Here is a 16,072-nt window from a genome sequence, read left to right on the forward strand (position 1 = left end):
ATAACAAACAAGACTAGACATAACAAACAAATCTACAGAAAACAAAGAAACAAAGCAAACAAAAAAAAACAAGAGGAAAAAACAAAAAAAAAACCCAAAAATAAAATCATGAACAAAAATGAAATGAAATTAACTATACAATACTATCCCAAAGCATCAATTCTCAAAGTACTTTCCCTTTTGGAATAGATCTCTTTTGTTATTCTGTTTATTTTCAACTTCCATCTACTTCACCACAATTCTGATACGGTTTCCCCCCCTGTATTTCAATTCATGTTCTCATCTTGGTATAAGGAAACATTTTTTCTATTTACGGATTTATTCTAGCCACAACCAAATTTTGCTTGTTGAGCCTTGTCTCATTAGATAAGTGTTAAAGCATTCCCACTCCTTTTGGACTACATCAATTGGTTTATTCCTTAATGATTCGGTCATTTTGGCAAGTTCCAAGTACTCGTTTAACTTTAATTCCCATTCTTCTCTAGTAGGGATCTGTTCACTTTTCCAGCACTTGGGATATCAGTGGTTAAAATCCCAAGAAGGAATGCTTCTGGATTTTTGGGAAATGTGAATTTTAATAGTTTTTTCATTTCTTCGTTGATCGTGCCCCAGGCTTTTTAAATTCCTGGGCACAACCACCACATATGAAAGAAGGTTCCCACTTGTGATTTACATCTCCAACATTTGTTATTGTGGCTTTTGTTGATTTTAGTGAGCGATGTATGCTGCCTGCAGTCTTCTGTCCACTTACATGAGAGTAAGTTGCATTGAGAACCTCCCTTAATTGAACTGGGAAACAAGCCGCAGAGTGATTGACTTAGTACTACAACAACATTACTCACATGGGAGGAGTTTGAGAACCTAGGCACCCCCCACATGACCTCCTAGTGCCCCACCAGGTCTAGGTTCCACATCTTCTGTTGCTTGCTATAAACTGGAATAAGAGATGGAACCATGGGAAAGAGCTGTACTAGACCTAGAGTACATGCTTTGTATGCAGATAAAATAAAATAAAAATGCTCAGCTTTAATGCTCAACATTTCAAATACTATCTCAAGCATCAGGGCTGAGAAAGATTCTCTCCTGGAATTCAGATTATGGCCATGGGACCATTCCCCCACCCAACTGACAAATACACAAGCAAATATCCTCAGGAGGCCCAGATGGGTGTACAGCCTCCCTTTGTCACGGGACCCCAAAAATTCTAAGGCTGCAAACACGATACATTCCCTAGAATCTGCCTAGCCCTAGAATATGTCTCACCCGCATAGCATCTAGCGCAAGCCGCAGATTCTCCTTTTCTGTTGGGTCCACTGTGTATTTGGTCAGCTCCTGGCGGGAGAGAGGAGGCAGAGAAAAATGAGCAAACTTCTGCATTTGGGAGATAAAATAGCCAAAGTAATCTCCGCTACGTGCTAACATTCATGTGTCAGCATCATTACTGAGAGCTGAAACCGATACTTTTTGCCAGTAAAGAGTTGCTGAGTCCACTTTCTTCCATCTCTGGTGGACCTGCCCAAAAGTGAAGGTCTTCTGGGAAATGATTTATAATGAATTGAAAAAGGTATTTAGGTATACCTTTCCTAAGAAACCAGAGGCCTTCCTGTTGGGCATGGTGGACCAGAAAATGTCAAAGAAAGATAGAACTTTGTTTATGTACGCTAGCACAGCAGCAAGAATACTCATTGCAAAGAGTTGGAAGACACAAGATTTGCCCACGCTGGAGGACTGGCAGACGCAGTTGATGGACTACATGGAGATAGCTGAACTGACCGGCAGAATCCGAGATTTGGATAAAGAAACAATTGAGGAGGACTGGGGAAAATTTAAAGATTATCTGAAAAAATATTATAAGCTGTATGAATCCTAAGAAAGTGCATGATTAGGAAACGTTAAGCTTCTGCGAATATGATTAAGTAAATGGTAAAATTAGTGACAAAAGAGAAAAGGAGACAATTTAAATTGAATATGTTATGTTTATTTTAAAGGTATTGAAATTGAGATATAATATATTGTATTTGGATACATAACATTCGAAAGTTACAACAAGGTATGAAATAAGGTAACAAAATGCTGACATTGTTAATGCAAAGAACGCAGAATCGGAAGGGGTGGGGAAGTCCAAGTTTTATTTTGTTTTTGTTGTTAAAAAAGAGAAAATTTGTTTCTTGTAACTACTTTATTTGTTTATAAACCTATAAAATTATGGAAAGAAACGCAATAAAAAAATTAATAAAAAAAAAAAAAAGAGTTGCTGAGTCCAGTGCAGAATTTCGAATTACATCAGCACAAAGAGGAAGCTCACTTTTCCTACGGCAGGAGCTTATAAATAGGAGTCCCAGAGATGGGGATGTCTTGCCTAAACAAACAAACAATAGGGTTCTTGGCTCCCAGCTTACCTTCTTTCACTCACTATGCTTTAAACACCTTCCTGATCTAGAGGCAGAAAGAACCCTAGAATTGGCTCACTCTAACTGGAATTTGAGCTTGGTCAAAATGAATGGAGGCTGCACAGAAGACAATTGTGCCATATATTGTCAGAGCAATATTCCCCTTCCTTTTCCTTCTCCCTGGCGTTACATAATCTGATCAGTTTGTTACCTGCAGAAGCAGATGATATTTCAGGACCCGCTGCATGGGTACCATGAGGAGGTCTCGCAGGCTGAACCGGCCATTATTGGCTCGTTGCGAACATTCCTAAGAGGCAGAAAATTGGAGCAAAGTTCTAGAAAAACAGCACTGTTCGTAACGCTTGCTTTGTTTACATATATACAAGCAGACTATTGGAAATAAGGAGATTCCTAAAAACTGGGATCGATTCATCCTACACCGAATGCCCAGAGGGTGAGTTATGCGCCTCTGAAAGTGGGATCCCAGGTTCAGCTACGGTAAATCTAGCTCTCTCTTTATATATATATACAGTGGTGCCCCGCAAGATGAATGCCTCGCAAGACGGAAAACCCGCTAGACGAAAGGGTTTTCCGTTTTGGAGGTGCTTCGCAGGACGAATTTCCCTATGGGCTTGCTTCACAAGACGAAAATGTCTTGCGATTCCTGGGTTTTTTTTTCCGCTCCCCACCCCCTTTTTCTAAGGCACTAAGCTGCTAATAGCCTTTTAGCAGCTAATCCGCTAATCCCTTAAGCCTTTAATAGCCGCTAATAGCCGCTAAACAGCTAATAGCGCTAATCCGCTAATGGGCTTGCTTCGCAAGACGAAAAAACCGCTAGACGAAGAGACTCACGGAACGGATTCTTTTCGTCTTGCGAGGCACCACTGTGTGTGTGTATATATATATATATATATATATATATATATATATATATATATATAATGTTTTACAATTTAGAATATTCATTTAGACAACCTTAAGATATCAATGACTTCCCTTCTTCTCTTTCCGTGCTTCATTTTGCATAGCATAAATCCCTGCATATTTTATATAAACTAAACCATTCAGTATTCCATTGTTACTTCTATCAAAACTTATCGACACTGTTGAATTTACCATAATGCTGCCAATGTTTTCAAGTGTACACAATTACCCCCCATATATTCAATGAACATTTTCCAATCTTCTTCAAACAAATTTTCTTGTTCTTTTATTCTGTAAATTAGATCGGCAAGCTGCACATATTCCAACAGTTTCAGTTGCCATTCTTCTTTGGTTGGGACCTCACTCATTTCCCATTTTTGGGCTAACAAAAAGCGGGCCGCCGTAGCGGCGTACATAAATAACCTTTTTTGACACCTGGGGATTTCCATCTCTCTCTTTCACGTTCAAACTGCTGAATGTGACTTAGGGCTCATCCACACTTATGCTTGTCTCTAGAAAGCAGGCATCCGAGAGGTTTTCGGCTTGTCCCATTGCTTTCCCCAGGAAAACCCACTCTTTAGCACTGAATTGGAACACATGTACATCTGCAAAAAACCCCAGGGGAAAGAGGCAAGACAAACTGAAGTGTAGACAAGCCCTAAGCAATTTCCTTGCCCCTTTCCACTCAAAAGTGTTATCTGAAGGGATAACAGTGGTACCTCGGGTTACATACGCTTCAGGATACACACTCTGCTAACCCAGAAATAGTGCTTCAGGTTAAGAACTTTGCTTCAGGATGAGAACAGAAATCTTGCTCTGGCGGCGTGGCAGCAGCAGGAGGCCCCATTAGCTAAAGTGGTGCTTCAGGTTAAGAACAGTTTCAGGTTAAGAACGGACCTCCGGAACGAATTAAGTACTTAACCTGAGGTACCACTGTACTTCACTGTCAATGTCCATTTAAATTTTTGTTGTTATTAAATCCTGGCTGATCTGCTACTAGAGTGAATGGAGGATTCTGAGAAAGATGGGAACAGAGCGGAAATGGCTTTTCTGTCCCGGAGTGGAAAACCATGCAACTGTTATTCACTGTTGTTGCTTCAGTCCACGAACAGGCATAACAGATCACTTTCCCCCCTCCTGGCCCTTAATAGCATTGTGTTTCCTTTACACTGAAATGAGTGGGGTGGAATAATGAACTGAAAACGTAATTCACATAAATTACGGAAGTCTCAATTTTGTCACAGTGGACAGTGGGATGTACAATGTAGTTTTGGCAGAAGATGAGGGGAAGCAGGGCAGAAACTGCACTGAGTGTGACAAACATGGGGTGGAACAGAAAAAGATGCCTTCTTAACATCTGTACTCACTTGCAGGCCTTTTCTTTAGCAAGGGGTCAACAGCATCCATACCAAGCCAGCATCCATACCAAGCCACTGATTTTAGGAGGTCTGCTTTTCAGTTCAATAGGTTAAATGTGGCTTACAAAGAAGGGTCTGGAGCCCAGCTTCCAGTTTGCTACCATAGCAAATCAAATGTTAAAACGTAGATATTGTCATTGCATGATACTTTTGTTTTCATCCATTGCAAAGCTAGGAGCACCTAGAACTACTGAAACCAATGGGCTTAGGTGTACTTAACCAGGGGCACCGACTGTGGCCCCAGGTTGTACCATGATGACATGATGTCATGCCGTGACATCATCATGATGTCACGTTGCGACATCATCATGATGTCATGTTGCGACACCATGATGGCACCAGAAGTCAGGTTCTGAGGTCTTGCAAGGCTTTGGACAGCATCTCTGAGGACTCAGATATCACTTCCGGTGCTTTGTGAGGCACCGGAAGTTGAGGCGGGGGCACTGCAATGTGGGTGCTGAGCATCCACAACAAATTTTTTATGGGTGCTTGGGCCCCCCTATAGTTGGTGCCCCTGTGCCTAACTCTGCCCTGGATTGGATTGGCTGTTTTATTATTAGGGGTTCAGTTTTAAGCCGGGTGATTTACAGCATTACATTTTAATACCATTGCGCTGCCCAGTTGTGGCATGTGTCCTATAACGTGAGGTCCCAAACACAGAATACATCACGTCATAATACAATTGGAACAGGCTGAGGAAAACAGTAATCTCTACTGGTGGGATCCATGGATAAGAAAGTTTAGCAGCAAGCTGGTATATGGTGGGAGTCCAGCACATGAATGTCAAAGAGCAGTTTCCTCACCTCCAGTCTCATGCGTACATCCACACTGGTATTGGCCACCTGGTCTAAGTGCTTTGTGGCGGATTCCACCTGGCTGCAGTACCGACCATAGAGCAAGAACCTGCAGGCAAGCAGAAGAAGCTGGTGTGAATGGAGGTCCAGTGAGCTTTGGACAGACACCTGGTGTCAGGCTTTGGGGAAGTCTATCCCTCCCCTGGTGGCAGCAAGAAGCAGAGAAAAACAAGGAAGAGTTCTTACTAATGAGTTTATTCAATCAACACGGCGAGAGACCAGGAATGCAGTTTGTCTCCCGTTAATGGCGTTGCTCCAACTGAGCTCCTCCCCCTTCCCTTCCTAGCAACTGCAGTTCCCCTTATGGTGGCCGCTTGGGGATAATTGTCTCTTGAGTCCTTTGCTCTTGCACCCTCAATGAACACAGCGTTCTGGAAGAAGGGGGGGTCAGAAATACTCTCCAGTGATAACGTGTCTGTCTCTGTCTCCCCCTTCTCTTCTCCCAACACCTCCCAACTCTTCTGTTCACCTGTCTCTTAGCTGTGACCTTCCTCAAACCACTGCTGTAAATCAACACTGCCTTCTTCTTCTCTGGAAGCTTCAGGAGAAGGGGTTGGGCAATCTCCACCATTCCTCCTCCTCAACCTCTTCCCCTTCACCTGGGCATGAACTGCATCCAAACATTGTTCAGGGGAGGTGCTGCATGGGTTTAGGTTGAAGAATCCAGGACTTACCTTTAACCAGGGTTCTGCCTGAGGCCACAATGTTATCGGACACACGCAATCATGCTGGGAGGGGGACTCACCTCTCCTTGTACTTGATGAACACCTGGTAGAGGTTCTGAGAGTTGCTAAAAGATAGGGCGCTCTTCAGATCCACCAGAAAGCACCGATGAACTTTCAAAAGTTCCTGATGCAGAAGGAAAACAGAGTACAGAGAAGAATGAGCTAACCAAAGAACAAGGACTCTGTAGGAGAATCTATACTCAAAACAGTGGTCATGGTTTTCAGACCTCCGTAGAATCACTGCAGACACCCAGGGAACAATGCAGTCTCCAACACCACAGTTGTAGGAGGACTGAAAAAGGGAATACAGTTGTACCTTGGATCCCAAACGCCTTGTGAGTCGAAAGTTCTGGCTCCCAAACGCCACAAACCTGGAAGTGAGAGTTCTGGTTTGTGAACATTCTTTGGAAGCCAAACGTCCAACACTGCTTATGCAGCTTCTGATTGGCTGCAGGAAGCTCCTGCAGCCAATCGGAAGCCACGCCTTCGTTGTCGAACTTTTTCGGAAGTTGAACAGACTTCCGGAACAGATTCCGTTTGACAACCAAGGTACGACTCTAAGAGGACACTGATTGGGGCCATTCTGGGGGTTTTTGGAACTTGGTGCAAACTTTACATTTATTCAGGTTCACAGGGAAACTGCAAAATAATTTAGGAAAGGGTTGCTTCTTCCATTCTTAATGATAAATATTTCTTATAGAGCTGATCCCACTATGATCCATGTGAAAGTTATATAGTCTGCTGCTAATGCCAGCAATTACTATAGAAAAGTTTTGTGTGAAACTTTGTAAAGACAAGACTCCAGTTGTTGTTGTTATATATGTTTACCTTTTTGGTGTTGGCCCCAGATTTACAGAACTCCATTCTGTGTGGTATTAGGTAGGCTCCACCCCTCAACACCTTTAAATATGTCACACACACACACACACACACACACACTCTGCTGATTTTTAGTGGGCAGTCTGCAGTTATGGGTTTCGGGGAGGAAAAAGGCACCCGAGACAAAATCAGAGGAACTCCAAAACCAATGAAAACAGTATGGAAGTGATTGTTAAGTTGACAAACTTTCACAATGTAAAATGAACACATATATGCAATTATAAGTGATGGCCACTGTTATGTAACAATTGCAACAACGACAACAATTTCTGCAAGCACTTTCAATGAGGTTTCCTGGATTGCATCCTGTTTCGTGCTTCATCAGATCAAACTGAGTTTCTCACAGATGGCAACTGTAAATCCTATTTTAGCTTCTTGCTTATCTTTTCAAAACTATGTCCATCTTAAAATATAATACCATAAATAACTTTAAAAACCTGTGAAAGATTAAACTCTTGAAGATTCAAAATGTTAGAAAGATTAAAACAAATTCTGAACTATTCCTATGCTGCCCTCACTCGCGTCTTTAATTGCAGGGCCTTCTCATCCGTCTGAAGATTTTCTACATTTACTGTCGGAGAAACAGACTGTGTGCGGAGATGGAGGTGTTTTTAAAAGCCAAAACAAAACTCTGCTTGTCTCCTAGGCTATGCAGTCTCCCCAAACCCTGTGTCATCAACAGACTGGAACCAAGCTATTGGCTATCTCATGCATGCCTGGCTGTGCCTCTGTAGTTGGGGAGCTGTCGGCTGTGGAAGGACAAGGAAACCCAGAGGCAACTGTGACTTGGGTGGGATCCCAACATCATGGCTTCAGTCTCTACTGCGTTCAGAAATGATGATCAAGCAGAAAAACTCTTGCCGGAATGAGTGACTTAACTTTACAAGTGAGTCATTCTGGCTGGAGAAGAAACGGCACATATATGCACATACCCTTTTGCATGAAATATTACAGAGGACCTAGCAGAGGAAGGAAGTCTAGGCCACAAGTGAACTCAAATATGTAGCCTTGCAAGATGGAGATGACTTCAGTGAAATAAACAATCTGTCCTGAGGCTACCTGGCTTACAGTAAAGCAGGACTGTATCCATACTTTTAGTTGCACGCTACCATCACAGCTAGGTGGGTGTTTTTCAGTTCCAGGGCATTTCAGGAAAACCAATGCATTTGCACAAGTCTGGCAGACAAGGTAGAAGTGGGAGAGGGGCTGCATTGGTTCAATATGAAATGGGCTGGTATCCAATCACAAAACAATTTTACTTTGTTTCTTTAATTAGCGGGATGTGTGTGTTTATAAGAACACCTTATTAAAATTGATTTTAAAAACTTTACTGTTCTCTTTTTCGCGGTTGGTTAAAGCACCTTCTTTAGTGTCATCCTGCGCTCTTTATTTGAATGATCTCTTGTCCCAGAATATTCGTGATGACAAATCTTTGTGCAAGCAGATGTGCTATTAGAATGCATGTGCGGTGGAACGAAAATCTTCGCTATATATCCAGAAACTACATTGAAGTATCCTCTGTGATGCTGTCTCAGATTACATGCTTCTACCTTAGCACTTCTAAAAAGTCTGTCTCCCATCACCATAGCAGCCACCACTGCTGGGCTGAATTAGATCTTTGCAAAATCTTCTGTGAAATGTCCTGACCTGGACCTTTCAGAAGCTTTGGATGAGACCTTAGCTATCTCACAGACCTTATGCTCCTCTAAATGTTATTACAGAGTCCTCAGCAAATGTATAACACCCACCTCCATTTAAATAGATATTTCAAGAGAAAATATGCATATTAAAATACAAAATTACCTAAGAATTTTGATTAAAAAGTACAAAGTTATGTGGGAAAGGTAAGGTAAAAAGTATGGTTAAGTCCACTCAAAGGTGACTATGTGTCGGGCTGGACTGAGGAGGAATGGTGAGGACTGCACGCCCCTTCTCCTGAACCTTCCCAAGAATAGGAGGACTGTATAGATTTAGAACGGTGGTTTGCAGAAGGGCATAGTTCAAAGGCTGCAGAGGGGAGAAGCTGGGAAATATTGGGAGAGGAACAGCAGGAGGAAGAAACACTAGGGGAGAGGCAGCTGACAGACTCGGTGTCTTTGGACAGCATTCCTGAGCCCCCCTCTCCCAGGACTAGGAGAGTAGTAGAACAGAAAGCTCAGAAGCAGAAAGCCCAGATCAGCCAGTGCAGGGATGATGGAGGATAAAAGAGACGGAGGGGGTTGGGCTTTACTCGGAACAATGTCATTATTGAATAGGGACTACATTCCTTTCTCTCTCTCTGTGAATACTGAATAAATTGTCTATCTGCTTTTTTGGCTGCACCCGGGGGAGGGATAGGATTCCCTGGACCTTGACATTATGGGGTGTGGCACTTATTTCGCTTCAGGCCAAGGGAGCTAGCGTTTGTCTGCAGATAGTTTTCTGGGTCACGTGGCCAGCATGACTAAACCGCTTCTGGCACAATGGAGCACCGTGATGGAAAGCAGAGCACACAGAAACGCCATTTATCTTCCTGCCACAGCGGTACCTATTTATCTACTTGCACTGGTGTGCTTTCGAACTGCTTAGATTGGCAGGAGTGGGACAGAGCAATGAGAGCTCACAGATTCGAATTGCCAACCTTCCGACTGGCAAGCCCAAGAGGCTTAGCGGTTTAGACCACAGCGCCACCCGCTCCCCTTATGTGTGAATGAACGGAACTATGAGTAAAAACATGCAAAAATTACACAGGATGAAAAGAGAAAGATATACCCACTTCTAGGTAACCATGGGCTCATCTAGACTTCCTTTCTTGCCGTGTTTCTAGGCACAGGCCTGTGCTTTATAGCATTCTGTCTAAGCACTTTTTATTTCCCCTCAGCGCTTTCCCCATGAAAACCTGCTCTTTACTGCGAGCAAACGTCAATCCTCTGAAAACCCAAATTGCCTTTTGTTCCAATTCAGAATTAGGAACATTTTTTGTGTGTGGAAAGAACCAGGGCAAAAAAGAGGAAGAAGGGGGGCAGGGAGCACACAGACACAGAGCTTTAAAGCACAGACCTGTGCCTAGGAAGCACGGGGCAAAAGGAAAATGTGGTTAAGACCAGTGAAGGGAAGGGCAAGTGTCTGGGGAGTTAGGAGGGAATTAAGAAACTTGCTTTCTATGTCCCAAAAAAGATGTTAGATTGTTTTTGTATGCCACTACAGCAGCAAGACTTTTACTAGCCAAAAATTGGAAATCGCAAGAGATACCAACAATAGAAGAATGGCAGATGAAGATGGTGGACTTTTTGGAGTTGGCCGACCTGACTGGAAGAATCCGCGACCAGAAGGAAGAGGAATATCAAGAAGATTGGAAGAAATTCAAAGAATATTTAGCCAAATATTGTAATATAAGATAATTAGAAATCACTTGGAAGTATCAAATAGGCTTAGGATTAGATTAAGAATGAATTGTAAGGAATTAAGGATGAGAATACCAATAAAAGAGAAGAGGATAGTAAATTGAAGGAGTTAATTTTATAAGAAATATGATTTTCGAGAACTGTTACAAGGTGATACAATGAAATTCAGTTAGGGGGGATTTGAGGAAGTCAGTTACCAATGAAAGTTAAATTAAGTTATAAGTAATAAGTGTTTTTATTTGTCTTTTTTTGTATTGTAATGTGTTTTCTTTAGTGTGTTTTGTATGTTATTTCTGTTACAAATTTGGAAAACTAATAATAAAAAAATGGGGAAAAAGGAAACTTGTTTTTTACAATCTGACCCAGAGAAGAACTGTGGTGTCCCAGATCTCACATAAGTCACGAGGTTCATATCCTGAGCCAGGGAATTATGACTTTGGCAGCATCACTACTAAAAGCCACCAAGGCTTCGGTCACAAACTGGTTGCTATGTTAAACCAACCTACCGTATTGGCTCGAATATAAGCCACACCTTTAAAATTCAAGGAGGAAAAAGAAAAAAAAAAGATAATACTCGAATAAAAGCTGCTCCCTTAAAATTCCGCAGGCACTCACACCCATCCCGTTTTACCGTATATCTTTGTCAGCAGCGATATCGTAAAAGCTGATTTTTGCAAGGTCGTTAATTGAAGCCACACTTTAACTTTTCACGGTCAGAATTTGGAAAAAAAATGAGGCTTATATTCGGGCCAATATGGTAATTTTAGCACTTAGACAATGGACAACAGTAATGTGGAGCTCTTAATATATCTAGAGTGGCTGGAGGAGTACTTAAAAAAAGCAATGTGCCTGAAAGATTAGATTCTTACCTCAATGTTAATAAAAATATTCTCCAGGTCCTGTGGTTGCAGAAACAGCTGCAGAGGTTTCATGAAATGCTGGAAAGAGCACAACCTGGTTGAAATGATCCAATAACAAGCACAATTCAAGGCAGCAAGATGCACATTGGCTGATGGGGGATGAATATACCATTCAGTACTGGGGAGAAATTTCTGCATGCCCAGTTTAGCACTATACATGCTGTGAGCAGAGGAAGAAGCCACTGTGAGGAGGGATCCTTATCTCAGTCTATCAGGCTGAGGGCCACGCTCCCCCTTCTTTGTCGCTACAAACAAAGGGTAGAACTAAGTAATGAAGACATGGTGAGCAGCTGCCGCCCAAAACCTCAGGCCCATTTTAACATCTCCTTCCAACTCCCATAATTGCTGGTGCAACTCAATTTGTGACCTGACGCCATCTGGCTGAGTGAGTTTCTCTGGCCCTGCTCCACATCACCCACAACCGCTGGCAGGAGCGAGGAAACTCACAGCACGACAACATCGCCTGGTGAGTTGCAAAAAGCAAGAAAGAGGAAGACAACCAGACAGGGAGGTGCTGCTTCTGTGGCCTCGAATACGGCCTGAATGTGGGGCAAAGAGAAATTCGGCCACCTGAACTGCTGTGAGGAGGCGGAAATGGCCTAAGTACCTGGTGGATAGATTCTAGTGTGCTTGTGTATTTCTCCTCCGTCTGTTGGATCTCCTGAAGGCAACATTTCCTCTTGTCCAGTTCAGTCATCCGCTGCTGCAAAACATACAACACAGTGGGGAACCATGTTATCAGATAAGTTGCTGTGGGTCAGTGGATGAAGCCTGGGCCCTGGACACGGGTTCAAATGCATCACTCACTAGGCCGCCCTAATGATGTTAACTGTGTTAATGGGTCAGGTGTTCCAGCATTAAAAAGGGAGGTTCGCCTGGTGCCTTCATTATATACCGTATTTTTTGCTCTATAAGACTCACTTTTTCCCTCCTAAACAGTAAGGGGAAATGTGTGTGCGTCTTATGGAGCGAATGCAGGCTGCGCAGCTATCCCAGAAGCCAGAACAGCAAGAGGGATTGCTGCTTTCACTGCGCAGCAATCCCTCTTGCTATTCTGGCTTCTGAGATTCAGAATATTTTTTTCTTGTTTTCCTCCTCCAAAAACTAGGTGCGTGCTGTGGTCTGGTGTGTCTTATAGAGCGAAAAATACGGTACTTTTAGGCGCCAGGTAAAAACGTTACTCTTCCTCCAGGCCTTAGGCTGATTAATATTCTACAGCCTTTTAAATGTTTCTGTGGGAAGGGGGGTGGTGGTTATTGTTTTGTTGTTTTGGTTTAATTATCTTGTATTTTATTCTGTCAATTGCCCTGAGATCTGCTCTGGAGCCAAGTGAGGATTCCCAGGTAAGATCCTCCCTCTATTGTATGGGCAGGTAATCCCTCCCCTACCTGGCCTGATCTCCTTGGCAATGCTTCCCCCAGGTGGGATTGGACAACTGACTGGGGTAGGCGGAAACCTCCAGGTATCCCACCTGAGGGAAGGCAAAGCCAAGCCTATGCTGACGGAGCCGCTCCAGATCCAGGGGCTGCGCACATCCACGCAAAGGTCGCCCCCTGTTTTATGCGGGGAGCGGTCATTGTTGTTTTGGTTTAATTATCTTGTATTTTATTCTGTCACTTGCCCTGAGATCTTTTCATGATAAATTTAATAAATCAATAAGAAATAAAACAGGAATAACACTGACTTGTTTGCTTTTAATTTAATCTTTCTAAAATGGCGACCAGGGACTACTCTACAGGGCTGCTGTGAAGATGAACAGGTTGCAGGTGGTAAAATGCTTGCTGTGTCTGAGAGATAAATCTGATAGATAAATCGGCCTGAAAGCAGAGATGAACGCTGCACCCAATAGTCCAGGCATCCCCAAACTTGGCCCTCCAGCTGTTTCGGGACTACAACTCCCATCATCCCTAGCTAACAGAACCAGTGGTCAGGGATGATGGGAATTGTAGTCCCTAAACAGCTGGAGGGCCGAGTTTGGGGATATATGCCATAGTCGAATTCAACTGGACTTAACCGTCCAGGGGTCCTTTACCTTTTTTACCCACATAAATCATGCAAAGTCTTTCTTTGACGGACTGCACAATGACTTTCTTCTGATGGTGGGTGGATCCGGCAGTAGTAATTGTGCCTTGCAAGGAATAGATAGATTACCACCTCCTAGCCACTTACCGGCATGACACTTGGCTCTGACCTCATCAGATCCTCGTAGATGTCATCTCCTTCAGCCTCCTCATTTTCCACACAATCATAGAGGTCATCATCTTCGTCCATGGTGTCACTGGTGGAAAGGGAGAGAGAAAGAACTGACATGAGAGAAGGTAGATTTTGTTGGAATGAGACCCATGTGGCTTCAGTTGCCATGGGTCAGGGGAGTCCGCCTCAAGTCGCTATCTAGACCACCCTTTAGTAACTACTTTCAAAGACCTGCATGCCTGAGAGAAGCTTATTGGCACAATGATGATCATTTTCCCGTCAATACTTCTGCGCCTTTAGCAATTGTAGAAGCAGCAGGAATTCAGGAGGGGAAGGTTCTGCCAACGTACAGTGATAGGGAAAAGATCCACTTGATCATTTTCTGATGTCATGCATTCTTTCAAGGGAAAAGCACAACGTTTGGCATGAATGATTTCCAGTGGCGTAGCGTGGGGGGTGCAGGGGGGGGCCCCGGCCGCACCGGGCGCAACATCTGGGGGTTAGGGTTAGGGGGCGCAAATCCATGGGTTAGGGGGCGCAAATACACAGGTTAGGGGGCGCAAATTACTTGCCTTGCCCCGGGTGCTGACAACCCACGCTACGCCACTGATGATTTCCCCCTCCCCTCCCAGAATGGTCTTGCTCCTTACTCAATCTGATCCGATAAGCCACTGTATATATCATCATCAGCGATGCTGTCCTCTGTAGGGAATGGCCTGTAAAATAACAAACATGGTTTAAGATCAGAATGTAATATCCACAAGCTACTCAAGTACCTGCAACTATATATATGCCTATATAGATATAGCATTTATAGTGGTATCAGAGGATGCTTATTTCAGATGCTGCAGCCCCTTGCTTGGTAACTTCTTTTGGATGAACTTATCAGTCATCTAAGGGCGACAGATTGTTGGCAAAGTAAAAAGGTAAAGGACCCCTGACAGATAAGTCCAGCCCCGAACGACTCTGGGGTTGCTGTGCTCATCTCGCCTTACTGGCTGAGGGAGCCGACGTTTGTCTGCAGACAGTTTTTCCAGGTCATGTGGCCAGCATGACTGAGCTGCTTCTGGCGAAACCAGAGCAGAGCACGGAAATGCCGTTTACCTTCCCGCCGGAGCGGTACCTATTTATCTACTTGCACTTTGATGTGCTTTCGAACTGCTAGGTTGGCAGGAGCAGGGACCGAGCAATGGGAGCTCACCCCGTCGCGGGGATTCGAACCACTGACCTTCTTTTGGATGAACTTATCTGTCATCTAAGGCCGACACATTGTCGGCAAAGTAGCCACGGCCTAAGATTTACTGCGGACTTATCAATAATATTTATTATTTGCAACTTCAGTGGCTGGTCTCCAGTCAAGGAAAATTTAAGGTGCAATAAACGTACTGAGTGCCATAAGATTATTTGGCATACAGATAGCTGTGAACATATCTTCTCTTTCTGGCCCAGTTGTCAATAGAACTGGGCTGGAGTAGACCACGAAAAGGTTCATGGCTCCTTTCTTTGGTGAAGCCAAACTGGCACTTTGAGCAAGGCAGGGATGGGGAAAACCGAGAGGGAAATGGTGGTTTAAAACAACACCAGAGGTTTGAATAAATCAGGGATGGAGAGACACAGAGGAAATTGGTGGTTTTAAACAACAGCAGTAAAGCAGGAATGGAAATATGCTGAGAGAGGAAAAAGTGATTTTAAACAGTAGCAGAGGTATGAGTAGAGTAAGAAAGTGTTACAGGAATTCTAAGGTCTCATATATATAAATCATATGTTCATAAATCTACAAGGCAAATGTTAGCCGCTCTGAGCCTGGCTTTGGCTGGGGAGGGCAGGATATAAATAATTATTATTATTATTATTATTATTATTATTATACATAAGTATATAAACCACGTGTCTGAAATAGTACAGGAGAACAATCCTGAAGTCATTTTGACTCTCTCAAACTATTTTGACTCTCCCAGTGACCTCAAATATTTCTCTGCAAGGAGGAAAGAAATGGAAAAGCCTCTCCACTGTGTTTTGCTTACCTGTCTTAAGGGCGTATGCGTGTATGAATAGGATGATCCTGTGACCTGGATTCAGGAATTAAAGTATTTACCATCACAAAAGAATGGCCGGGCAGTCCAGGTAATGCAATCAGTGACCATTATCAAGTATCCTGGCAGACAAGATTTCTGCTGTAGACCGCCTCTTTCTGTGATGTATGTATGATGTTTTGGGGTGTGGTCTCTGGCTACAGGGCGAGCAACTTCAAAGGTCTATATAAGGGCTTGCTCACCATTGTTCTGGGTCCCTCCTGCCTCTTGCATGTGGTGAGTGGGGACCCTGTTGCAACAGTTAATAAAGATCAAGCTTACTAGCTGCTTTGCTCCTCAATATTCTCTGGTTG

General features: G+C 43.4%; 1 protein-coding gene across 10 annotated transcripts in view; it reads right to left on the minus strand.

Annotated features, from left to right (window-relative positions):
* The window catches only part of VAV1 (vav guanine nucleotide exchange factor 1), a 71,612-nt gene that overhangs the window by 28,125 nt on the left and 27,415 nt on the right, over positions 1 to 16,072 (minus strand). For all 10 annotated transcript variants that reach the window (XR_014506286.1, XR_014506287.1, XM_083419741.1 and 7 more), the window contains exons 4-11: positions 14,337 to 14,402; positions 13,663 to 13,771; positions 12,101 to 12,196; positions 11,443 to 11,511; positions 6,332 to 6,435; positions 5,536 to 5,635; positions 2,602 to 2,697; positions 1,264 to 1,332 (exon numbers count right to left, since the gene is read on the minus strand). Coding sequence is in view for 8 of the 10 variants with exons in the window: in XM_083419741.1 (XP_083275867.1) it covers positions 1,264 to 1,332; positions 2,602 to 2,697; positions 5,536 to 5,635; positions 6,332 to 6,435; positions 11,443 to 11,511; positions 12,101 to 12,196; positions 13,663 to 13,771; positions 14,337 to 14,402 (709 nt within the window). In the remaining 2 variants the exon portion in view is untranslated. The remainder of the gene's footprint in view (positions 1 to 1,263; positions 1,333 to 2,601; positions 2,698 to 5,535; positions 5,636 to 6,331; positions 6,436 to 11,442; positions 11,512 to 12,100; positions 12,197 to 13,662; positions 13,772 to 14,336; positions 14,403 to 16,072) is intronic.

This window comes from Podarcis tiliguerta (assembly GCF_965153285.1).
Source record: "Podarcis tiliguerta genome assembly, chromosome: 17".
Taxonomy (NCBI): Eukaryota; Metazoa; Chordata; class Lepidosauria; order Squamata; family Lacertidae; genus Podarcis; species Podarcis tiliguerta.